This window comes from Ovis canadensis, chromosome 11, assembly GCF_042477335.2.
Source record: "Ovis canadensis isolate MfBH-ARS-UI-01 breed Bighorn chromosome 11, ARS-UI_OviCan_v2, whole genome shotgun sequence".
Taxonomy (NCBI): domain Eukaryota; kingdom Metazoa; phylum Chordata; class Mammalia; order Artiodactyla; family Bovidae; genus Ovis; species Ovis canadensis.
This window is the reverse complement of record NC_091255.1, coordinates 32,764,542-32,790,678: the sequence shown is the minus strand read 5'-3', so window position 1 is coordinate 32,790,678 and position 26,137 is coordinate 32,764,542. Positions and strand designations below refer to the sequence as shown.

General features: G+C 40.4%; 1 protein-coding gene across 2 annotated transcripts; it reads right to left on the bottom strand.

Annotated features, from left to right (window-relative positions):
* Window positions 1–133: 133 nt before the first annotated feature.
* On the bottom strand, window positions 134–26,137 carry ASPA (aspartoacylase). Of its 2 annotated transcripts, XM_069603134.1 has the most exons (8): window positions 25,605–26,081; window positions 21,667–21,862; window positions 19,992–20,085; window positions 17,063–17,170; window positions 12,706–12,815; window positions 9,785–9,959; window positions 1,266–1,399; window positions 134–360 (listed from the first exon to the last, which is right to left on the bottom strand). In XM_069603134.1, exons 1-8 carry the CDS (start codon window positions 25,838–25,840, stop codon window positions 244–246), a joined length of 1,170 nt encoding a protein of 389 aa, XP_069459235.1. In that variant the 5' UTR covers window positions 25,841–26,081; the 3' UTR covers window positions 134–243. The 2 variants fall into 2 exon arrangements, with proteins under 2 accessions (XP_069459235.1, XP_069459236.1); XM_069603135.1 differs by lacking the exons at window positions 134–360; window positions 1,266–1,399 and having other exon boundaries at window positions 9,125–9,959; window positions 25,605–26,137.

Below are 26,137 nucleotides of genomic sequence, written 5' to 3'. Positions count from 1 at the left end.
AGCCTTGGTACTCAAGGCTCAGACTGTCTCCAACTGAGAGACAATTCCAGAAGCATAATTAACACAGGGTTTTTCTTTTCAGTAGAGAAAGGACATTTCAGTTTTAAATGAAAATTACTTCAAATGAAGTGTGTGATTTTAAAAGCTGAGAAATAGATTTTAGGATTTGGGGGTTGGACGTAAGTATTATATACTTGGCCTCAAGGTGGCCAGAACAAGGACAAAAAGCTTTTCTTTACATACTTAAAACCACATGAGACATGCCAGGCAGGGCCTGTGATCTGGGTGAAAGATCTTGGCTGGCTTCCTTGTACCAGCCCTGGCACAGTGCAGGCTTCCAAGCTGGGATAGTGGCTTCGTCTGAAACAGAAATAGCAGCTGCTCTATTTATATGGTCTTGAATCTCAGAGGTTACTCTTACACATCAGTATTTTTCATTGGAGGAATTTTACAGACTATCTGAAATGCTACGGTATTCAATATTTTTTTTTAACTGTGAATTTTGAAGCAGAGAAGGCATCTGAGGAAGAGCCAAGATGTGGGGCTTATTTTTAGATTCTCATGCTCTGATTTTCTTCCCTGAAATTACTCAGTTTGGGGACAGAGATGAAGTGGAGAGAGTAGAAATGTTCCAGGTGACTCAAGTGTGTTAGTCCATCAGTCATGTCCGTATCTGTGACCCCATGGACTGTAGCCCTCCAGGCTCCTCTGTTCATGGGATTTTCTAGGCAAGAATATTGGAGTGGGTAGCCATTCCCTTCTCCAGAGGATCTTCCTGACCCAGAGAATGAACCTGGGTCTCCTGCATTGCAGGGGCATTCTTTATCATCTGAGCTAGTAGAGAAGTCCTATTGGAACCTAAACAACCAGAAAATCCACTCTGACTCAGTTATCTGGTGAAAGATTCATGTGGGAATGTTTTTTTTTGAGTATAGTTGCATTACAATGTTGTGTTAGTTTCTGCTGTGCAACAGTGTGAATCAGCCATGAATATACATGTATCCCCTCCCTTTTGAACCTCCTTCCTGCCCCCCACCCCCACATCCCACCCCTTTAGGTCATCACAGTCCTGTGGGATTTTCAAGGTGAAATTGTAATGATATTAACCATGAACTTTAATTTTAAATCACACAAAAATCATTCAGCTTTTAGATAACTTGGCTGTTGGTTAGTTAATTTGACTAGAAGCAAACTAAGGAGCATGGGCCACGCAGTCCACTCCTGGCCCATTTATCTGCTCTGGGCTGCTCTGTGCACCAGCTTACCTGGGTGGGCAGAATCTTGGCCCTGGTGTCCCTGATGGGCTGGGTCAGGGACAGATGAGTCGAAGATGCAGCCTTGCAATCTGCAGCAGCCCCTGTACTCTCAGATGACCCCGGGAACTGCCCAGTGCTCCAAGCTGTAGTGGTCAGACCAGGTTCAGGTGTGAGCAGGGGAGGAAGGGACTAGGCATGTTTCTTGCAGAAGGGAAGATTTAGGGGGATTATCACGGAGGCAGGAGGACCAGATGTATAACAGATGAACAGAACTAGGCCCAAAGTTGGAAGCTTCAGGGAAAACGATTATGGTTCAATGTAGTCCAGCAACTTCTTCAGATGTTATGTTTGTTTGTTTTTTTGGCCACACCCCCAGAGCATTTGCCACCTTCACTGCCAACCAGGGATTGAACCCACACTCCCTGCATTGGAAGCGTGTAGTTTTAAACACTGGACCTGAAGGGAAGTTGTGATACTGGGGATATTTAAGCAGAAGCTGGTTGAGCATATATGAGGGATATTGTTAAAGATCCTCATCAGATGAACTTGAAGCTCCTTTTAGCCTGGGGAGTAGCATCCTGTATCTTGAATCAACTTCTTGCCTTTATCCTGAACAGATAGATGTCTTGGTTTGAAGGGCAGCAACTTGGATACATGGCTCCACGCTCTACTCTGTGCAGCTGGGAATTCAGAATTGTTTTGGTTTGGATATGCATGGATAAAACTGTGTAACTCTTCACTTCCCACTTGAACAAAAGCTGGGAGGTTAGACAGACAGAAGTCAATAACTGGATCTTTGTCTTCTTATGCATATGGAGACCTGTCTATGGATCTGGATCAAATTTGCTGGCAGGACCATTTTCCATACTGAATCTTCCTCTTGACAGTGGTGTCCCCCAAAGGCTTTTATCCTAGACAGTCTCAACCTAGGCAGGTTTTCCAAGGAAGGTGATGAGTCAAAGAGCATTGGTTTAAAAGGACCATTTCTCTTATTTGACACCCGGAAACCAAAGCTCCAAGAGAAAAGTGGACTTGTTCAAAGTCATGCGGGAGATTGTATCAGAGCTGTTGAAGCTGGAGTGTTCCGATTCTGGACCACAGATGTCCTCCTATGCAGTTTTATTTTTTTGGCACAGTTCTTTGGTAAACTTGAGTCTGCCTTTGTGGTTGGCATGTGTCAGGGGATTAGGTTTTTTGCTCAGATGATTCATGCTGGCAGTCTGCATTGTCCCTGTGATCTCTGTGATGGGTTTTTAATTCAAGTGTGTACATACAGATGTGCACAAAACCACACACACACACACACACACACACACACACACACACACTGCACCACACTGAATCCACAGGTGTATAAGGATATCTTAAGTGATTCACATTTCACTAATTTAAGGGGAAAGCATTTTTCAGGAATGGAATCTCACATGCTCAGATAATAGTTGTGGCTGGAAATTTTCCTTTAGCTAAATTCTGCCTCAGGAAGAATCCATTATTCTAGAAATTAAGTTATATATCTGTTTGGAGTAAAAAAGGTGCTTACCTTCCTCCCTGGGTGGGGAATGGGAGAAGGAGTTCAAGGCTGTACTGTGAAGTCACTAAGCTCTTAGAGGGCTCCTGCCCTGGAGTCCAGTGTTACTGACCTTCTTTTCCTTCCACAAGGCCTGCTGGACTAAGTCCTTTGGCTCTGGGTAGGGGCCAGATAGATGGACCGTCATGTGGGCCTGTAAGCCATACTTGATCTCTGCATCGATTTTCTTTTTCTTTTTTTTTTAATATTGATCTTGGTCTCACAGAATTGTTACCTTGTTCTCACTGAATGTGCCTAATCTTTGCAAATTCCATTTACATCCTTGTTTTTAGTGTTGTGTGTGTGTGAAACTCTATGTGCAAGAGAGAAGTCATAAATGGAGTAAGAACATTTTAGTGTTATTGAAGAAATGCTTTAATGATTTCTAATAAATATTTATTTTGCCTTGTTATGATCATGTTTTATCTTTGTCTTAGGAGGGCCACTATGATGACTGAAATCTTAGGGTGTTGCTTAACATGAGTGGATAAAGGGAAGGTCACTTTTTGGACTTAAAGAATCAATTAGTGGTCCCAGCTCAGCACGCTAAGACATACCACCTTTGTGCAAATGTGTACCTCTCAAAGTACATCACATCCAGTACCCCATCTAAACCACTCAATAACTGGGAGGAATTTTGAGTAAAAAGCGACCTAGAGATTTGAAGCGACATGGGCAAGAAGTCACAGCCTGAAAATGTTACAGGTTCAGGTCATATGATCTCAAGCAGGGGGGTCCATCCCTCATGCTTGCTGGCTCTCCACTTGGCATGCATATGAACTCATGGCTCCACTTGGAGACCAGGAAGTAGAAACCCCTCCTGTTTACCTCACAGAACTTTTATGAGGAGGCAATAAGGGAATGGATAGGAAAGAGCTGATATTATTGCTGTCGTTATTGCCCAATGTATATGTATATGCATTTTTTCATTCTTTTGAGTTATTTTTAAAGAATGGTAGTTCTCAGCTTGAATGCCAAGATGCTGCTGTGTTTTGAAGGGTTGCAGAACTTGCAAACAATTTATTAATAAGCAATATGCTGCATTTGGTCCATTACTTCATCCAAACGATTCCCAGAATAACACCCTGCGCTGGGCTGTGTTTTCTTGACTGGCAAGGAAATGGGACTTGTACCTAACCCACATGCTAGTTCAAACAGGCTTCAGTCTATGATCTAGGAGTGTGCCATCCATGGGAACATTCTGGGTAGACTGATGAAGTGTGGGTGCCCCTGTCACAGGATGTATTCTGAAGTGGGATGCCTAGGTCAGTGAGGATGAACAGTTTTATGACTTTTGATATTATGAAAAATTACCTTCCAAAAGATATTTTGCAACTTTTTCAGCCTTTGAGATTGTACAATTTCCTATTTATAAAGTGCTTTCATTCATATTGGTTACCTTAATCCACAATTCTGTCGATAGTTTGATGAGTATTCTGTTGCCATTCAACAGAACAGAGAAAATGGAGACTTGGGGAATTTGAGGCTCAGAGAGAGACGGAATGACAGATTGAGGTCGCAGTGCTTTTTCCTGGGCCAAGGGTCCAGGTTTTCTGGTGTGCTGGTGTGCACTAGTCCAGTAGTGTCAATGGGCTTCTATACCAGGGTGGGTTAGCCTAGCCTGAGTCACACTAAAACAAATTTGTCTGGTTGCACTGGGTCTTAGTTGTGGTACACAGGGATCTTTTAGATGTAGCATGTGGGATCCAGTTCTTAGATCAGGGATCAAACTGGGGTCCCCTGCATTGGGAGTGTGGAGTCTTAGCCACTGGACCACTAGGGAAGTCCTTGGATCACATTTAAGAATAAGTATCGGGACTTCCCCGGTGGTCCAGTGGTTGAGGATCTGCCTTCTGGTGCAGGGGATGCAGATTTGACCCCTGGTCAGGGAACTAAGATCCCACATGCCCTGGGGCAGCTGAACCTGCACACCATAGATGGAGAGAAGCAAAGACCCCAAGGTAGTAGGGTGAATTTGAGGATGCAGAAGTCTGCGAGGCCAAATTGCTAGGAACAGGGCTGGAGAGGTAGGCAGATGCCAGAGCACACAGGACTCCTCCAGCTGTGGGAGAGGCTTTGAGATTTCATATTGAGGGTTAGGGGAACCATCAAAAGGTTTCACACAAGGGTATTATTGGATATGAACACTTCCTTTTCCCCTCATAGGGTTGCAGACTTAAAAGGGTGTATTTTTCAATCTGTCAACATTTGGGACATAGTAACACACATAGACATCACTAGATGGTCAACACCGAAATCAGATTGATTATATTCTCTGCAGCAAAAGATGGAGAAGCTCTGTACAGTCAACAAAAACAAGACCAGGAGCTGACTGTGGCTCAGATCATGAACTCCTTATTACCAAATTCAGACTGAAATTGAAGAAAGCAGGGAAAAACGCTAGACCATTCAGGTATGACCTAAATCAAATCCCTTATGATTATACAGTGGAAGTGAGAAATAGATTTAAGGGCCTAGATCTGATAGATAGAGTGCCTGATGAACTATGGAATGAGGTTCGTACATTGTACAGGAGACAGGGATCAAGACCATCCCCATGGAAAAGAAATGCAAAAAAGCAAAATGGCTGTCTGGGGAAGCCTTACAAATAGCTGTGAAAAGAAGAGAAGTGAAAAGCCAGGGAGAAAAGGAAAAATATAAGCATCTGAATGCAGAGTTCCAAAAAATAGTAAGAAGAGATAAGAAAGCCTTTTTCAGCAATCAATGCAAAGAAATAGAGGAAAAGAACAGAATGGGAAAGACTAGAGATCTCTTCAAGAAAATTAGAGATACCAAGGGAACATTTCATGCAAAAATGGGCTCGATAAAGGACAGAAATGGTCTGGACCTAACAGAAGCAGAAAATATTAAGAAGAGGTGGCAAGAAATACACAGAAGAACTGTACTAAAAAGATCTTCACGACCCAAATAATCATGATGGTGTGATCACTCACCTAGAGCCAGATATCTTGGAATGTGAAGTCAAGTGGGCCTTAGAAAGCATCACTACGAACAAAGCTAGTGGAGGTGATGGAATTCCAGTTGCGTTGTTTCAAATCCTGAAAGATGATGCTGTGAAAGTGCTGCACTCAATATGCCAGCAAATTTGGAAAACTCAGCAGTGGCCACAGGACTGGAAAAGGTCAGTTTTCATTCCAATCCCAAAGAAAGGCAATGCCAAAGAATGCTCAAACTACTGCACAATTGCACTCATCTCACACGCTAGTAAAGTAATGCTAAAAATTCTCCAAGCCAGACTTCAGCAATACCTGAACTGTGAACTCCCTGATGTTCAAGCTGGTTTTAGAAAAGGCAGAGGAACCAGAGATCAAATTGCCAACATCCGCTGGATCATGGAAAAAGCAAGAGAGTTCCAGAAAAACATCTATTTCTGCTTTATTGACTATGGCAAAGCCTTTGACTGTGTGGATCACAATAAACTGTGGAAAATTCTGAAAGAGATGGGAATACCAGACCACCTAATCTGCCTCTTGAGAAATCTGTATGCAGGTCAACAGTTAGAACTGGACATGGAACAACAGACTGGTTCCAAACAGGAAAAGGAGTACGTCAAGGCTGTATGTTGTCACCCTGCTTATTTAACTTATATGCAGAGTACATCATGAGAAACGCTGGACTGGAAGAAGCACAAGCTGGAATCAAGATTGCTGGGAGAAATATCAATAACCTCAGATATGCAGATGACACCACCCTTATGGCAGAAAGTGAAGAGGAACTAAAAAGCATCTTGATGAAAGTGAAAGAGGAGAGTGAAAAAGTTGGCTTAAAGCTCAACATTCAGAAAACAAAGATCATGGCATCCCGTCCCATCCCTTCATGGCAAATAGATGGGGAAACAGTGGAAACAGTGTCAGACTTTATTTTTTGGCTCCAAAATCACTGCAGATGGTGATTGTTGCCATGAAATTAAAAGACGCTTACTCCTTGGAAGAAAAGTTATGAGCAACCTAGATAGTATATTCAAAAGCAGAGACACTACTTTCCTGACTAAGGTCCATCTAGTCAAGGATATGGTTTTTCCTGTGGTCATGTATGGATGTGAGAGTTGGACTATGAAGAAAGCTGAGCACTGAAGAATTGATGCGTTTGAACTGTGGTGTTGGAGAAGACTCTTGAGAGTCCCTTGGACTGCAAGGAGATCCAACCAGTCCATTCTGAAGGAGATCAACCCTAGGATTTCTTTGGAAGGAATGATGCTAAAGCTGAAGCTCCAGTACTTTGGCCACCTCATGCGAAGAGTTGACTCATTGGAAAAGACTTCGATGCTGGGAGGGATTGGGGGCAGGAGGAGAAGGGGACGACAGAGGATGAGATGGCTGGATGGCATCACTGACTCAATCGACACGAGTCTGGATGAACTCTGGGAGTTGGTGATGGACAGGGAGGCCTGGTGTGCTGCGATTCATGGGGTCGCAAAGAGTCGGACACGACTGAGCGACTGAACTGAACTGAACTGCACAGTCTGGAGTGTGGAAGGGAGAGATTTCCACCTGACAGTGAAAGAGATACTCGGGAAGTGACTGGGAAAGAAGGAAAGAAGGCAAAGAGAAGGCAGAGACGTTAGTGGAACATGAAGACCTTTCAGTAGAGAAGGAATGTCTGAGCACAATCATTTATTCAGCTAAACTCACAGGGCACTTACTAGATTGCAGGTACTGAAAAAGACACTGGTAATATCCTTGAGATGGGATAGAAGCAGAGAGGGGCAGAGGGCCAAGTCAAGAGAGGTATTATAGGTGAAATGAGAATTGAGTTGCATTTTGAAGAAAAAATAGGAATTCAATAAGGTGAGGTCTGGTGTGGGTGTCAGGGATGGAGGAAGAGAAGGGAAGGAAAAAAATTCTAGGTGGAAGGGCCAGACTCCGTAAAGACGCACAGGAATAAAACAACGCAAAGCTGACTGAAACTGAGAAGAGCTAAAGGCAGATGAGTCTAGAGAGGTTGTGGGGAGGGTGGGACAGATCATAAAGGGTTTTTTTGTGTTAGAAATTTCAATGTGAATAATTTATTATTCTGTGCTAGGCACTGTGGTAAGTACTTGTATGCATTAGCCCACTTAATCCTCCCAACAATCTCATGAAAGGGACACTATTATTATGAATATCCCTATTTTATAAATGGGAAAACCAAGTCTGTAGACTGTCAGAAATAATAAAAATGAAATTGAATGTGGCTAAAGTCACACAGCAATGTTATAGATTAAAAAAAATTACATCTAATTAGAAACTCTAAAGTCTATAAATATTGAGTCAGAGAAAATTAGTCTTGATAGAAAAGAATCAATACAAAAACTGAAACTACAGTGGCCTAAACTGCACATTGTAAATTTTGTAACTAACTAAAATTTGATGGGAAAATAAAGTATTTTTCCCAAAGTATATATATGGAAAAATTGACCTAGAAAAATTGAACTTGTGCATTGGACACAAAGAAACATTCACAGTGGGAGAAGGAAGCTTGGTAAAGCTTATTATATACAAAAGCCAACTGATATAAAATTTTTTTTTACTAAAGAATTCAGAAGGAAGAGAGTCTATTCCAAAGAAAATAATTTTGGTAAAGTGCAAAAATAAATGCTGAAAGTTTCAAAGCAGTTTAATTGTGTGCTATAGAGCACTGAATATGGAATGAAATTGGCTTAATGGGATTTGTTTTGCAAGAATGAAATTATACATATAGACATATACATGTTACAGATAATGACAATATTAGCATGATTTTGTAAATATATTTGAAACTGTAAATATGGGTTCCTTGGGGTCCAAATCATGTGATAAAATGTTCTTTACTTGGCTGCCATGGCCTAAGAGAGGGGGGAGGGGAGGCTCTTGCAAGGATTGGAGAGGGAGGGAGGTGGAAAATTGGACCAAGGACCTTTGAGGAGGATCTTGAGAGTGGGGGATTTGGGCATTTAGGACAGGAGGGAATGTCTTAAAAGAATGCATTTGTGAGCTAGAGACGGGTTTGGGTCACATTTCTACTAGCGTCCACTGCCGTCAGCTGTCTTTACCACCTACACCGCTGGAGCCCAGAGACTTTCTTATACATTGGTTAGGAAGAAGGACAAATGAGTTCTTTCAAAGTACGAAGGAATGGCCGAGAAGGACATGCCTTCCAAGATGGGAAAGAACATGAGCTTCTGGGGTGGGGGGCGGGCAGGCGTGTGAGTGGTCTGAAGGAGGCTCCTGGCTTCCTGGGGTCAGCGCAGGACGAGTGGGCGTACCCGAGCATGAAGCTTTGTGATGCTTTGTGTGGGTGACTCTCAGTGGACAAAGGACCATTCAGAGTTTCTTGATTTATTCATAATGTCGCCTTTACAATCAGCCCTCATTTCTCATTCACATTTCATCGTCATAAGAGCATTTTAAAATCTATAGATATCACAACTGCTGCTGATTGACTTTAATACTTTAGCATTAGTTCAAATGTGAAAAAATTTAAAATAGTGAGCCTGTGCTATTAGTTTCTAGCAGTATTTCCATATTACTTAAAAGCATACAACCTTTAACTCTATGCCCAAGTTAATAGTTTTTTGTATATAGTATCTGTGCTGCGCTGTACTGAGTCGCTCAGTTGTGTCCAGCCCTGCAATCCCATGGACTGTTTCAATGTTAAAATTTGAATTCTAAGGCTGTTTACTAAGAACGTTAAACTATCAAAGTATAAGGTATACAAAGCTATAGAGAAATAAGAAATGCACTTCTTTGAATAGGCTACATACATAAAGTATGATCTCTTTGAAAGACATTCATTAATACATTCATTCAAGAAATTTACCTGAATGTCCACTGTGTGAAAGGCACCAGGCTAGGAGCTGTGGAAATGATGATGAGTAAGGCACAATCCTGCCCTTCAGGACTTTATAAACTAGTAAAATTTTTCAAGGTACTCTCTAACAAGTGAGCTACAAGTGATTTCTAATGTAGAGAGGAGCGAATACCTTTTGCATTGAGTGTTAGTTTAGTTGTCTTTGCAAAAGCTTCTTTCTTCTCATAATACGCGGCCTCATTAACAAACACTGGGTACACGGTTTGGTCTCCACCCAATGAAATAGTCTTTCCATCAAGAGTTAAAAACACAGGATCCTCAGGGTGCAAGGGTTTCCAATCTTGATCCTTTCAGGAAACAACATACATAAATTATATTTGGTTTTTCTCCTACTTTACAAATTGTATACTGGAAAAGAATATGAGAAAGGACGTATATGCATATATCTATCTCTATGTATTCATCTATGTAACTGAATCACTTTGCTGTACACCAGAAACTAACACAACATTGTAAATCAACTATACGTAGTAGTAGCATTAGTTGCTTAGTCGTGTCTGACTCTTTGCAACTCCCATGGACTGTAGCCCACCAGGCTCCTCTGTCCATGGGATTTTCCAGGCAAGAATGCTGGAGTGGGTTGCCATCCCCTTCTCCAGAGGGTCTTCCCGACCCAGGGATCAAACCAGGTCTCCTGCATTGCAGGCAGATTCTTTACAGTATGAGCTACAGGGAAGTCCCATCAAAAAATCAACTACACTTCAATAAAAAAATAAATTAAAAATTCTTATGTCAGGCTCTAGACAACCAAAAGGACAGCATTATCTTCTTTTAAAAGAGACAAGTTAGAGGTATGTGACTAAACTGAGACTGACCAGTTTGTTTTGGCAGCAGTTTTAAGAGTTCCCCTTTTTATTTTTATAACTGCCACATGATCAGAGTCTGCTTTGGTATCAAGTTCACCTTGTATGTTGCTGAAGAGGTTTATAATATCAAAAACCAAAACTACATGCACATGTTCTCAAGTGCAAATTTTATCTCTTGCTAGCTGAAGTTAAATTCCGCTCAGCAAAATTTAGGAAATATTCATCAAGAGTCTTCTGACATTCTACTGTTGGGGATAAAAAATGAGTGACCTTGTGCCTGCATGCTAGATGGCTCTATTCTGGTGGGGATTGGTGGGAGAAGGTGCGGATGGGCTGGGAAAAGTCTGGGAAAAGCACAAGATAGGTGAATATTTCCTATACGTGTTCCCACATTATGATAATAACTGAATCATTTAAGAGGTTCACAATCTTTATCTTTCTGTCCTTTAAAACACTGCCTTCAGGCTCCTTCAAGTTTTCACCTGGATCCCACTAAGGCACAAAGCTGGATCTGCTCCACTAATCTGTATTTTGGGGCAGGCTGCTTTGTTAAGTCAGAGAAGGCAATGGCACCCCACTCCAGTACTCTTGCCTGGAAAATCCCATGGACGGAGAAGCGTGGTAGGCTGCAGTCCATGGAGTCACTAAGAGTCGGATGACTGAGTGACTTCACTTTCACTTTTCACTTTCATGAATTGGAGAAGGAAATGGCAACCTACTCCAGTGTTCTTCCTGGAGAATCCCAGGGATGGGGAGCCTGGTGGGCTGCAGTCTATGGGGTCGCACAGAGTCGGATATGACTGAAGTGACTTAGCAGCAGCAGCAGCAGCTTTATTAAGTTGTAAGTCTGAATGATTATCATTAGGGTCATTAAATAGCAGTCTGAACTGGACCAGTGGTTTCCCACTCTAATTACACGGGCCAATAAGATCAGATTATCCCAGAGAGCGGACCCGGCGTTGTTATTTTCTAAAAGGCGCTGTAGGCAATGCGCCTCCAGGGTTGACTGCACCAGGCTAGACAATCCATTGGTTCTCTTCCATTTCTGAGGTCTGCTAGTGTGTGGGGAGATGGATGTTTTAGCTTTTTAGAATCTTAACTCCTCTCTGCTTTTACCTCTGCCTCTTCCAGATTTAAACTTCCAATTCTTTCCTACGAGCCTTTTCTTCCCCTTCATTACACCATTATTGATCAAATCAGACAAAGAGCAGATAGATACTGGGGTCTTGAGGGGTCAGGGAAAAAAAGCAGAAAACATTCCAAAGGAGGAGGTTCTGATTGGTTTGCTCTCACTTTTACAGTAGTGATGACAGGGAGGTGGTAGCTCAACTGGAAAGAACCTTCGTTCTGGATCTGCCATCAGTAACTACAGGACGGTGGGAAGGATCTAATTTCTGAGCCTCCATTTTCTTACATTAAAATATATATGATAATTCTTACCCATTGCACTTAAAGCAGGAATTTCATGTTCTCTGACCCCCATCCACATCTCATTATTCTGTTATAGCATCTGGTTATCTTCATTTCAAGACCACAGTTTAGACTTTAGTATATCTAGACTATAAGTTCCACATGAATATAAACCATATTCATTGATGTACCTCCAGAGCCAGCACAGGATTTACTCCCAAAATACTCAGCGATGATCTGAATACCTTATCTAGACTAAAGTGTTTTTGAGAACATCTATTGAGGAAACTCACATATGTAAAATGCTAAATGGACTGTTAAGTGTTAGTCGCTCAGTCATGTCCGACTCTTTGCAACCCCATGGACTGTAGCCAGCCAGGCTCTGCTGTCCATGGGATTCTACAGGCAAGAATACTGGAGGTGGTAGCCGTATCCTTCTCCAGGGCATCTTCCCAACCCAGGGACTGAACCAGGGTCTCCTGCGTTGCAAGCAGATTCTTTACCGTCTGAGTCACTGAGTAGGACTGTAAAGTTCTACTCAAAACTGTGAGCATGCTCAGTTGTGTCCGACTCTTTGCAAACCCATGGACTGTAGCCTGCCAGGCTTCTCTGTCCATGAGATTTCCATGGCAAGAATACTAGAGTGGGTTGCCATTTCCTCTTCCAGGGGATCTTCCCAACCCAGAGACTGAACCCATGTCTCCTCTGTCTCCTGCATTGGCAGGTAGATTCTCTGCCACTGAGCCACCTGGGAATCCCTCCACTCAAAGGTAGGGCATCATTATTTTGAATATTTAAAAGAAATAGTAACCATTACCTGAAGTTTAGGGTGGATAATAGCAGCAATTTCTCCACTTTCATTCCTGGGATAATCAACTTTCTCCATTATTTTATAGACTTCAATAGCACAGGGAGGAAATTCTTTTCCTGTGACAAAATAAATAAATAAATATAAATAGCAACTAAAAAAAACCCATTCCTGATAAAAGGGAAGTTTATATTTCAAAAAAGGAAAAACCATAAACTGAAAACAGACAGCTATAGGGAGAACACAGTATCTTTTTTGCTTTTAAAGCATTTTATTGTGCAAGTACATAAAACACAATTTCACCCAGAAGTAGGATTGCTGGGATCATATGGTAATCCTATTTTTAATTTTTTGAGGAACCTCTATGCTGTTTTCCATAGCAGCTGCACTGACTTAGATTCCCACCAGTAGTGCATAAGGGTTCCCTTTTCTCCATATCTTCAATATAACTTTCTTGTTTTTTGATAATAGCCATTCTAAAAGGAGTGAGCTGATATCTTATTATGGTTTTCTAATAATTTATTTTATTTTTTATTGGGGTATAGTTGCTTTTCAATGTTGTGTTTCTGCTGCACAATGAAGTGAATCAGCTATACATATACAAGTAGCCCTGGTCTCCTAGCTCTCTCTCCCACCCCACTGGCCCATCTTGCCCACTTAGGTCACCGGGGAGCACTGAGCTGAGCTCCCTGAGCTATACCGTAGGTTCCCACTAGCTATATGTTTTACGCATGGTAGTGTGCACACATCAATCCTGGTCTCCCACTCCATCCTACCCTCTTCCCCTCTCATTACGGTTTTGATTTTAATTTCCCTGGTGACTAATGATGCAGAACATTTTTTCATGTCTGTTGGCCATCTGTATGTCTTCTCTGGAAAAATGTCTATTCAGATCTTCTGCTCATTTTTAAATCAGTATTTTTTTTTACTATTGAGTTGTATGAGTTCATAAATATTTTGAATATTAGTGACATCAGATATATAATTTGCAAATATTTTCTCCTGTTCAGTAGATTGTATTTTCACTCTGTTGATGGTTTTCTTTGCTGTGCAGAAGCTTTTAGTCTAACGTAGTCTCATTTATTTTTGCCTTTGTTGCTTCTAATTTTGGTGTCAGATTCAAAAAATTGCCAAGACCTATACCTATTTCAGGAAGCTCACTGCCTATGTTTTCTTCTATACATTTTATAGTTTCAGTTCTTATGTTCAAGTCTTTAATCCATTTTGAGTTATTTTTTGTGTATGGTCTTTAAAATAGTGGTCATTTCATTCGTTTGTACCTAGCTGTCCAATTTCCCCAATACCCCTTATTGAAGAGACTGCCCCTTCTCCACCATAGATTCTTTGCTTCTTTGTTGTATATTAATTGACCATATATACATGAGTTTATTTCTGGGCTCTCCACTCCATTCCATTGATCGGTGTGTGTTTTTATGTCAACATTATATGGCTTAATTACAACAGCTTTGTAATATGAAGTTGGGGGTGTCCCTGGTGGCTCAGCTGGTAAAGAATCCACCTGCAATGTGGGAGACTTGGGTTCAATCCCTGGGTTGGGAAGATCCGCTGGAGAAGGGAACAGTTACCCACTTCAGTATTCTGGCCTAGATAATTCCATGGATTATATAGTTCAAGGGGGTCACAAAGAGACAGACATGACTGAGTGACTTTCACTTTCACTTTGAAGTCAGGAAGTGTGACGCCTCCAGCTTTGCTCCTCTTTCTCAAGATTCTTTGAGAATAGCTTTAGCTATTCGGGGTCTTATATTGCTCCGTAAAATTTTAGTAAAGAATGTTCACAACAACACTAAACCAAAGGATGTTCTTGAATGATTCCTACCAGCACTGGGTCCACAAGTACACAGCGGTTGGACAGAGGTGGAAAGCAGACCTTAAAAGTCAGAGCAGGGGAGAGAGAGGCTTGGAATGAGAGTCAGGACACCTGTGCTCTAATCTCCCAGCTGTGTCAACTTAAGCAACGTGCTTAACTTCCCGATGCTCACTTTCTTTACCTGTCAGAGGAAGGTTTCACATCAGTTCATCTTGGAGGGCCCCTTCCAGCTCTGACATCCTGTGATTGTGTAACTTTTTTCATAGAGCACAATTTTAAAAATGTAATACTGTTTATTTAACTTCAAAAACATTTCAACATTCTAAACATACAAAAAAAATAACAGAACATTGCAGATCGTGTTTAGTATAGAAGGTTCTTGAACTTTCACTGGTGCAGTGGCTCTTGGCTTTGCTGACAATGAACAGCTCTACAGTTTGTTTAAAAAAAAAAAAAACAGTTTAAAACTACCACACTTCAACTTAGATGACTTCGCCATTGTGCTCCTCCTCTTAACTAAGTATGTTAAACATCTGGGCAGCTCTTGAACAGTGAGATATTGGGATATAGCCAGTCTGCCCATAGTGGAGTGAAACTTACAATGCTGCAGCAACATTAAACAACCCAGTGCCCAGAAACTTGGAAAAGGGGTAGTTTACGTTTATACCAGGCTACCTCTGAATAAACAGGATGAACTTTCATCCAGCACAGAGCCTACAGTGTGCTATGGTTGCAATCCAAAGGAAAATCTTCCTTTCCCCTTAGTGCAGAAAGCACAGCCAGGGTGGAATTCAGATATCCTGCCATCACTTCTGTACCAGTTTGCTTCCACTGCATAATATGTTATGCCAGAACTTTGCGGCATAAAACAACCCTCTAGTTTAGCTCATGATTCTGTGGCTTGGTGGGCAGTCCCTCTGGTCTAGGCTGGACCGGCTGATTTCTAACTGACTTGCTTATGCATTTGCGGTGAGCTGGCAGATCAGCAGGAGGTGGATGATCTAAGATGACTTTGCTGTCATATCTGGGCATTTGATGGGCCCTCAGCTGGAGCTGTGGAGAAGGCAATGGCAGCCCACTCCAGTACTCTTGCCTGGAGGATCCCAGGGATGGGGGAGCCTGGTGGGCTGCCGTCTATGGAGTCGCACAGAGTCGGACACGACTGAAGCGACTTAGCAGCAGCAGCAGCTGGAGCTGCAGAACTATTGGCTGGGAGGCCTCAGTCTTCAGCCTCATGGGCTTGTATCGTCCAGCAGGCTAGGTGAGCTGATTCACAAGATGACAGTGCAGGTTCCTAAGAGCAGTGGGACAGCAAGCCCCAACACGCAAGTTCTTTTCAAATCTCTTCTGTGGTATAAAACATGCCACATGGCCAAGCCAGATCCAGGTGGTAGGAAAACAGACTCTATCTCTAGCTAGGACATGGAAGCAGGGAAAGGAAGAATTTGTGGCCATTTTTATAATTTACCAAATCTTCCAAGATGAAGATGGAAACATCAGATGTCATTTCTTTAAACCAGAAGGTCCACTGGGAGGAAAGAAGAAAGTGGTAGAACACAAAGGCACATGTTTTTGCTACTTAGAATCTCAGAGCTGGAATGACTCTCAAACGCTTAACTTCCACTGATGCTTGAATATTCTCTGTATCTTTCTGGCTAAGTGCTCATCTTGGTCCTGCTTGAACAGCCTCATGAAGTGTGGTCTGTTCCACTGTCGGTCAGCTTTGTTAGTCAGAAATTTCTGTCCTTAGATAACATTATCCCACAGACTCTATTCTGCCCTCCGAGTCACAGAAAACTTGTCTAATTCCTTTCCAATATGACACTTCTGAAACTCTAAAATAAAATTGGCTTTAAGACTCCTTTTTGCCAGTCTAAGCGCCTTTAATTTTATCAACCAGCACTCAAATATTGTCACATACACGAGGATACATGTGAACGTATTCTGTAAACTGAACTTCTATGTGCATCCTTGGGATTATTTTTATTATGGTTTTCAAACTCTTCAACATTCTCAGTCATCTCCTTAGCTAACCTCTACAATAAGATGTTTCTCCTGAAGTATGTATTCAGAATTTATTCACAGGTCTCCCTAAGCGTTTATTCAAGGCAGAAAAGAGATTATTTTCCCAATCTAATGGGAGAAAATGGTTTTGTATTTTAATTTGCATTTCTGACTACTAGTGACATTGGACATCTTTTCATCTGTTTATTGGACATCTGTATTTCTTGGTATTTCTTTGCTTTTTAAAATGGGCATTAATAGGAAAATGAGGATTTCATTTGTGAAACTATTTGGTAGCTGCTTTTCTTGAATGTGTCTACACTGGTCATTGAAGAATGGCTGAGATGATTAAATTTTTTTTAAAAAAACAACCTAATATCACAAATGTGGCAAATTTGACCTAGGGCCCATTGTTATTTCAGTGTTTAGTAGTATAAGTCATGATGTGTACTCCATCTCATCTTCCTTTCCTGATTTATTTGCACACACACAAGCTAACAATGAAAGAAACAATTTCTGCCTACTACTTACCTTCATTGAAATTGTGTATAAAATCAAGAGCATGTTTAATCATTTTTCTCATTTGATCTAGAATATCAGCTCTCAGAACCCCCTGAGGCTGGGGACCAACTTCTATACCTAGGTACAGAAGGGGAGATAGTCACATTTCATGTGTTAGAATAGAAGATTGAGCATTTCAAACTTTAAGATCTAGAATTGCATCATTAAAAATGACTAAAAAGGCAGACCATGTAGCATAATGGAAAATATGTGAGACATAATATTGGGCAATAAATAAAGCAGAACATTTACAAGTTATATGCATAGTAAATAAAGACTGGGAGAGAACATAAGAAAATCAAAGAGTTGTGTTATAGTAGTAAGGTCTCGTGGGTCTTTTTTCTCTAAATTTCCTTCAATGTTGTCAAAATATTTAAAAATCATAATACAGTAAAAGAAGCAGACAACTTTATATTGACAAAATAGTAAGTGACCACAAAGAGACACTGTCATAGACACAGCTTGTAGGAGAAAACACATCTATTTAGTAATAGAAAGCTAACCTAAACAAGCCATGGATTTAAGTCAAACGACAATCTATGTGACCCTGGAGCCATAGTCTTGCCTTTAACATAACAATCCAACCTGCCATGATAGTCAATGGTTTTAGTTTTCTGTGGAAAAAACCTGTATTCATTTCTTCTCATTGCAATAAAATTAATTCCCATACCATCAGGTCTACTTCCTGTGGCTGTCAAGCATTCTTCCATAACCCTACAAAATATTTTTCTCTAAACCACTTATCTAGTCCTTTCCCTCCTGTCCAAGTCTCCCACACTGTTATCATTACAATCATCACCTTATTCATTTATAAAACTATTTACCAATACAACATCATCCAATCCTTTCCATCAATTCATATACATTCCTTTCCACCTATCCTGTTTTCACCCACTTCTGTTATTTCCTCATTCACAAAATCTTACTGTATTCTCTTTTATCTTCATTTTGTGTTTAGCTTTTCTGGATATATGTTTGGGCATATATTTAAGAATATGGTATAACTGTGGCTAAGGTATGCATCAATGCATACATGATTTGTAAATATGTGAAAATGTGTTTGTGGATATGTCTGTCTGCATTCTGTACAAGGTATTATTGCTTCCCTACCCAAAATTCATTGCATCTACTCCTTGCTGACAGAGTCCTGATTTTGGCTGGGTTTCCAACTCAGGGGTAAACACAGAACAGTTTTGCTCAATCACAGTACTCCATCAGCCTTAGTAGTTAATTGAAGAATGCATGTATGACTCGGTTCTGAATAACTGGCCACAACAGAAGGTCCACAGGGGAGTTCCTGGGAGTCTCCTTTCTTCCATCAGATACTGCCATGTTGCACATGATGCTTGAAATTACAGTGCACATCTTGTGCCACCTAAGGTCATGTTGTTGTTGCTTAGTCGCTAAGTCATGTCCAACTCTCTTGAGACCCCAGAAAACTATGGCCTTCCAGGGGATTTCTCAGGCAAGAATACTGGAGTGGACTGTCATTTCCTTCTCCACAGGATCTTCCTCACCCAGGGACTGAACTTGTGACTCCTACATTGGCAGGTGGATTCTTTACCACTGAGCCACCAGGGATGCCCATCTAATGTCATAGAATTATTACAAAATACTGAGCTGGAGAGAGTGTCTCTCTGATCTTAAGTGTCCCCTCTGCCCATGACTGGATGATATAAAAATATTCCAAATAATATAGTAAAGTAGGGATAATATTTCTAATTATTTATAATGATCTTAATATTCCCCCACACTGAAGCGTTTGAAAGATTTGGCTCTGTTTTCAGAGGAATGGGATTTTTTTTTTTTTTTTTGCTACACTACATGAAGGATCTTAATTCCCCAGCCAGGTATCAAACTCAGGCACCCTGCAGTAGAGGGGCAGAGTCTCAACCACTGAACTACCAGGGAAGTCCCTGGATCCATTTTTAAGAGCCAAATATATCAATAGATATTTGTTCTAGCTAAGAGCAACATTGCCCATAAATGTAATAAACCAAAGCCTGGAGAAATCTTATGCTTTATTTGGTGTCATTCGTCTTTATCCTTTATTTTTAAGACTTGGTTTGTTTGAAATAATTACCTACACTTGGTCATTTAGCTTGCCTCAACTGATCCTTTGATTATGTACCAAAATTATCAAAAACCAAATAACCAAGATAACTTTAAATCTACTTCTAAGTTGTGTTGCTGTTGTTCAGTTGCTAACTCATGTCCAACTCTTTGTGACCCCATGGACTGCAAGACAATAGCAATTTTAAGGATTACAGTATGGTCTGCAAACAATGATGCTAATACGTCACTCAGAAATGAGAATGGAATGTAGAAAAAAAGACACTGTCGGAGAGGGTGTATGAGAGTGCAAGCCTGTGTGCTGGAAGTTACCAGAAGGTAAAGACAAATTCACAGCTCAGTAACTGACAGGGCAAACAGGTGAATAGATAATAAACACAGGTTATCAGATACTACTGCAAAGCAGGTGCTAAGAGGGATGCTGGGAGAGAATTTTCCATGGGTCTTCTGTATTTCTGCATGTATTGCCAGCGAGATACTGACTGCCTTGGCTCTAGATTATTGTTTTAAGAATTTTGTACAGCGGATACCCTTGGAAGATAGGGGTGGTGTCTTGTTTGAGCAAAAAGCAGGTTGCTTACTACTCATTATAAAAGACTCAAATTCCCTTAGCTCAGTGCTTCTTTCTGGAATGTAGAAAGTTGGTCAATGAAAGTGAGGAAATCTGATATAGTTAGAGACAGCCTGGGGATAGTTTGCTTATTACTTGACAATAATAAGCCATAATGATAAGCAAAGTAGCTGCAAATAGTCTTTAAATTAGTTTTCTCAGAGTTTCATCTCAGACATATTTTGTTTAGCTGTGACAGTGGGGAATGTGACTTACCAACAGGATACTTGGCTATAGAACGAGTGGTTGCATATTTGAGAGAAGGATGCTCAATAAGGTAAACATAGCAGGCTAATGGAGCCAAAGACGTCTGAAAAGAATTCAAAACATGTTCTTATTATGTAAAGACCATATGCCTTGTTCTCTTTGCTTTTATGTTTAACTTCATCAACTAAGATTAGTAAGACAACTTTTTGAAACACATTCTAAACTCCAACTACATATAAAATTAGATTATATGTAACTTTCTGGATAAAATGTATGTTAAACAATTCTCCAGAACCACGAACAAAGTATATGAATCAATTCTTCTGAAAGGCTTTCGTTATTTCTGTTTTCATCACTTGTTACACTGAGTATTTAGCTTACTATGGGTCTCTTAAGGAATTCTGTTTCTACCCGTGTGGGCCAGGTCTCTCAAGATGGCAAGTAACTCCCCAACTTATCTGAATAAGTCAAGACAGGCCGCTTGGTTTTGATGGCAATGGCAGCATACAAAGGATTCAGCTCTCCCTTCAATGAGCAACAAAGATACTGCATTATGATCTCTTACCAGAACTACTATCTAGTCAATGTCACTAATTCAAGGAAACAAAAATAATAGTTAATCCTTACTATCTGCTACAGGCACTCAGCTAAACGCATTAAGAATTTTTTTTCTTATGTAAGGCTTATTATGGGCTTCCCTGGTGGCTCAGACGGCAAAGCGTCTGCCCGCAATGCGGGAGACCGGGGTTCGATTCCTGGGTCCGGAAGATCCCCTGGAGAAGGAAATGGCAATCCACTCCAGCACTCTTGCCTGGAAAATCCCGTGGATGGAGGAGCCTGATAGGCTACAGTCCATGGGGTCGCAAAGAGTCGGACACGACTGAGCGACTTCACTTTCACTTGCGGCAGCGGTTGTTATTATGCCAATTTTATAAAACAAGGAAAGCAAGGAAGTTGATTATCTTGTTCAAGGTTAGCAAGTGAGAAAATCAGGATTCGAACCCAGGTACTGGCTATATGGGTCACATATTTTTCATTAAATCATACTAGCTCACACTAGCGCTCTGGAAGGAAGGCTATTCGTTACATAGAGATAATCATACAGTTTATTATTTGTGTTTTGCTTGACAGTTATTTTCTAGCAGTTTTTCTTGTTATAGGCACTGGACTGCTGATTTTTTCATCTTGTAGATTTCTGAGCCTTAAGGTGATTAGCTCTATGAAGTACTGAAAGATCAGATGTATATTGGGGTATATGAATCAAATGGAGACAAAGACAGGGCTAAAGACAGTCAATCTTTTTATCATTGGTCTTTAGTCAACATTAAATGACTATCTTTTAAACTTCTTAATACTGTAATTGAGCCACTTCAACCACTTCAAAATTTTGGTATTAATTTTACTGAAAAACCTATGATTACTGTCATAGTCCTAATAAAAGATCTAAAATTTTATAGACACAGTGATTCACATGTTCTATTATGTTTTCATTATATTTATTATTTTGCTCATTTCTTCTCCTTTTCTTCTGCCTGTCGCTGCTACTTCTATTCTGGTGCTCCCTTCAGCCCCCCATTTCTCTTGGACCCTCCCTCCTCACCCGTTTCTGGTTGTTTCAACATCTATAATCAACTTAAAATTACAGGTCCTAGGCTAACTTGTAAATTAATAACATTGACATTACCTTAATATAATGAAACATCTGAATTAAAAAGTCATTCCTGGAATCTTCAAGAATAAGAGTGCACCCCATGTTAGAAGTAGTGTTGTGAAGGTCAAAAATAATGTCATAGGAATCTTCACTGTCTTTTGGACCAAATAAATGATTGATTTCTTGAGCCTTTCTCACTTCATATGGCAAATCCTCTGACTTTTTTTTGCTGTTATTAGCAGAAAGAAAAAGATTAACAATACCTGTAGCTAAGATAACATCAATATACAATGAGAACACAGTATATGAGAAACCTGGCACCAAACCTTTAATACGAACAACCTCGGAGGGAAGGGGAACTTTATTTGAAATTTTTATAAATGAAAAATTGCATTTTCCCTTCTGTTTGATTCCAAGTCATGTTGCATTGACACGCTTGCAAATAATAGTTCATTTATGTGGCTGGTCACAGGAAAGACATTTCAAACAATTTATCATTTGACTTCAACTCTGAATGAAATTCATCCATTAATTTAATCGAGAGTCCCTTAGTAGTTAAGTGCACTGGGCTATAATGAAGCTAGAGCATCGAATGCACCTATTATTTTTTTACACTCTAGCTATTTCTAGTGCACAAGAATAGTCAAACTTAGGAGCTCACATCATTTCATTAGGGATTCTTAAGTGATTCCAGGACCCACTAGTGGTCCAGGGTCAAGGTTTACAGAGAAGAGTCTGGGTACCCTGTGAAAGCAAAACATTGCAGGTATATGCATATATGCATTTTTCTAGGATGAGGGTTGATATTTTTTACTGAATTCTCAAATGAGTCTCTACCTGTTGCCCCCCACCTCCAACCTCAATGGTTAGGATACATTTTTTTTCTTAATGTACATGATAATTTAAATTTATTTTTCTCATGAAAGCATTCAACATTTCCCTATAATTCCATTTATTGCTATTCTCTGACTATTTTTGTTAGCATCTTCAAAAGACCTACAGTTTGCACCTGAGTAATTCTTGCCTGGAGCAATCAAGAAATTGGAGCAGCAGTTTTTCAACTATGAAGAAAAGCTGCATACTAAGGCTAGTGCAGTGGGAAGACTGGGGCTTCCCTGGTAGCTCAGCTGGTAAAGAATCTCCCTGCAATGTGGGAGACCTGGGTTTGATCTCTGGATTGGGAAGATTCTCTGGTGGAGGGCATGGCAACCCACTCCAGTATTCTTGCCTGGAGAAGCCACATGGAAAGAGGAGCCTGGAGGGCTATAGTCTGTGGGATCGTAAAGAGTCAAACACTGAGCGACTAAACACAGCACAATGGGAAGACAGAAGTCTGTGGCCTTTATGATATCACTGAGCCACTGTACCTGCCTGGACTGCCTACCTCTGGACTTGTTATTTGTGGAAAGAAACCCTTATTTGTTTAAGTCATTGTTTTCAGATTTCTATTATAAGCAACCAGATAGTTCCTAAAGGCTACATGTGTATGTATGTGTGTGCAGGCTAAGTCACTTCAGACATGTTCTTTGTGACCCTATGGACTCTAGCCCTCCAGGCGCCTCTGTCCATAGGATTCTTCAAGCAAGAATACTGGAGTGGGTTGCCATGCCCTCCTCCAGGGGATCTTTCTGACCCAGGGATCAAACCTGCATCCCTTATGTCTCCTATATTTGTAGGTGAGTTCTTTACCACTGATCCCCTGGCGGTTCAGTCAGAAGAGTCTACCTGCAATGCAGGAGACCTGGGTTCAATCCCTGAATCGGCAAGATCCCCTGGAGGAGGAAATGGCTACCCTCTCTAGTATTCTTGCCTGGAGAATTCCATGGACAGAGGAGCCTGGTGGGCTGCAGTCCATGGGGTCCCAAAGAGTCGGACACGACTGAGTGACTAACACTTTGTTTACCACTAGTGCCACCTGGGAAGCCCAAAGGCTACAAATGCACTTTAAAAGTTAATTAATGCCACAACTCCTTAAGTTCCTCCTTCCTTGCCGCAACTGACTTGCTTCTCCTTCTCCCCCATGTAGGTAAATGACACCACCAGCTACTCAGGTGCTCAGAGTCAAGAAATGATGTCCTGAAAGATAATAAACATCTATTCAGTATTTGAACAATTGAAAGATTTAGTAACCCACTAGATGTAGGGAATAAAGAATGTGGAAGGTTCTAAGATGATTTCCACCAGTGATTAGTGGGTAATGATGACATCACTGAGGCGAGGAATACAGGGAAAGCAGCAAAGTTTAGGAGAAGGAGGATGGGAGAAGGCAATTGACTAATCTATCTCATAAGTTTCCATAAACACCCTGAAAAAACACTGTCCATCCTCTGATAAATGTTAGATATAAGAAGTAGAAAGTGAGTTTAATTTAAAAGACTACTCTTATTGAAATGCAAGCCACTGAGTGGTCATAATAAGAAAACTCAATCTAGTTCATTTCAGAGTTATTTGGCAAATTAACATGCCAACTAAAAGTTATTCTTCAACAAATCTTTAGTGGTAATGTAAGAGTTAGTTAATACATATTTTAGGTGAATAGATAAACCTTAATCGTGTTGACATAACCTCAGTCATGAATATAAGCATGTTTGAATTTAAAATTTATGTTGGCAAAAATATGGTTTGATATGTAAGCTATGCTGCTGCTGCTGCTAAGTCACTTCAGTCATGTCCGACTCTGTGCGACCCCATAGACAGTAGCCCACCAGGCTCCCTGTCCCCAGGATTATCCAGGCAAGAATACTGGAGTGGGTTGCCATTTCCTTCTCCAGTGCATAAAAGTGAAAAGTGGAAGTGAAGTTGTTCAGTTGTGTCCAACTCTTAGCGACCCCATGGACTGCAGCCTACGAGGTTCCTCTGTCCATGGGATTTTCCAGGCAAGAGTACTGGAGTGGGGTGCCATTGTCTTCTCCTATGTAAGCTATGACTAATATATAATTGCCCCAGAGAATGTATTCCATAAAGTGAGGCAAATTTGTATAAATATAGTAGCCATCTTTTGATCTGTGATGAGATTAAAGTAACTCTTTAAACTCAAAACAGGATTTAATAGAAAATGAGTATATAAAACAGTGTTATATTAGTTGTTGCTGGGCATGACTTGTATCTTAGCTTGTCATCTGTTAGCTCATTGAGAGCAGAAACCATTTTGTACATAACTTTGTATTCCCACAGGATCTGGCACAGTGCCCCATGAAGAGTAGGTGTTTAATAATATTTTTATGTAAATGAAAGACGTGGTAAAAAGCTTAGAGGCCTAAATATCTACAGGAGTAGCTACAATGATGTAAACAAAGGCAAAAATAATAAGGACATAGAGCGTTATGATTGTATACACTATATGTAATGTATCATCAGCTATAATTTAAATTCAGAAAATTCAGGTCTCAGGGAACCACTGCTGAAGGTAGTACATGTACTCTTCAGATCACAGAGCAGTCTAATGTTTTCTGATGATGGTCATTTATTCACTCTTTCATTAAACAAACATTAGCTGAAACATTACACTTTTCTTAACTAGAACTTCATGCACTACCAAAATATAGTTGCAAAAACCATAGTAGTGAATCACCTAGAAAGCTAAAAAATATGTACCTAAGCATAGCGGTCAAATATTAATTTAATGCAAAAGATTTATTAAATCTGTTTCTTTAAAGATACGATTTAAAAATAAAAACCTTTGTTATTTGTTGTCCCAGTCTAGATAGACTATATTAAAAAAAAATCAGTTAAGAAGTGTCTGATGTTTAAAAAAGCTTATAAAAGAGTACATGAATGTCCAGTTTAGGTAATTAATTCATCACATAGTATGACTAAAAGTGAAAGTGATCTTATTCACAATAGCGATTCTATGTATGAACACGAGTATCATATGTATACACATGTGCTTTCATACATACTACTTTTCACACACACACACACACAAACACACGTGTGCATGTGCACACATACAACACAAAATATAGTCTTACCCAAGATTTTCAGGGTCAAAAACTCGATTCAGGTCACAGTCAATATATCTGGTGCACTTCTTCACTGCTCTTGGGTTGGTGATAAATGGTTTTACCTCCAGCCCTGTTCTTTGAATCTCAGTGCTGTTCTCCAGCCAGTGCTTAACTAGAAATACTCCTGTTAGTTCATTCCCGTGAGTTCCTCCAAAGATAGCCACCTTTTTTATAGGGTCTTCAGCAACGTGACAAGAAGTCATTTTTGTCAAGTAGGTTTATCTGATTTCGGCAATTCAGAAGAGAGGAGATCAAAGAAAACTTAATTTCTTAAGCAAAGTTTAGAAACTTAAATCTAAATGAGACTTGAACCTAAGTGCAAAGTTCAGACTTCTCCTGAGTGGAGTATATTTTAATTTTCTGTTACAAGTTCTGAGCTCTGTTTATTATAGGGATACTCCCTTCTTTAGCCCTGCCCTTTACCATATTTGGGTTAAAATATGCAGAGATCAACTAGAGATGCAGCTGTTTACTTTAACTTCTGACTCCCTCAAATGGTC

What these genes read in the sequence shown, in the direction of transcription:
- ASPA (XM_069603134.1), bottom strand. Translation starts at nt 25,840, where the DNA reads ATGACTTCTTGTCACGTTGCTGAAGACCCTATAAAAAAGGTGGCTATC. An exon ending in TTTGACCCTGAAAATCTTGG is followed by an intron (nt 21,863 to 25,604) that starts GTAAGACTATAT and finishes TGCTAATAACAG; the next exon opens with CAAAAAAAAGTCAGAGGATT. An exon ending in CCAAGATTCTGCCCACCCAG is followed by an intron (nt 361 to 1,265) that starts GTAAGCTGGTGC and finishes TTTCTGTTTCAG; the next exon opens with ACGAAGCCACTATCCCAGCT.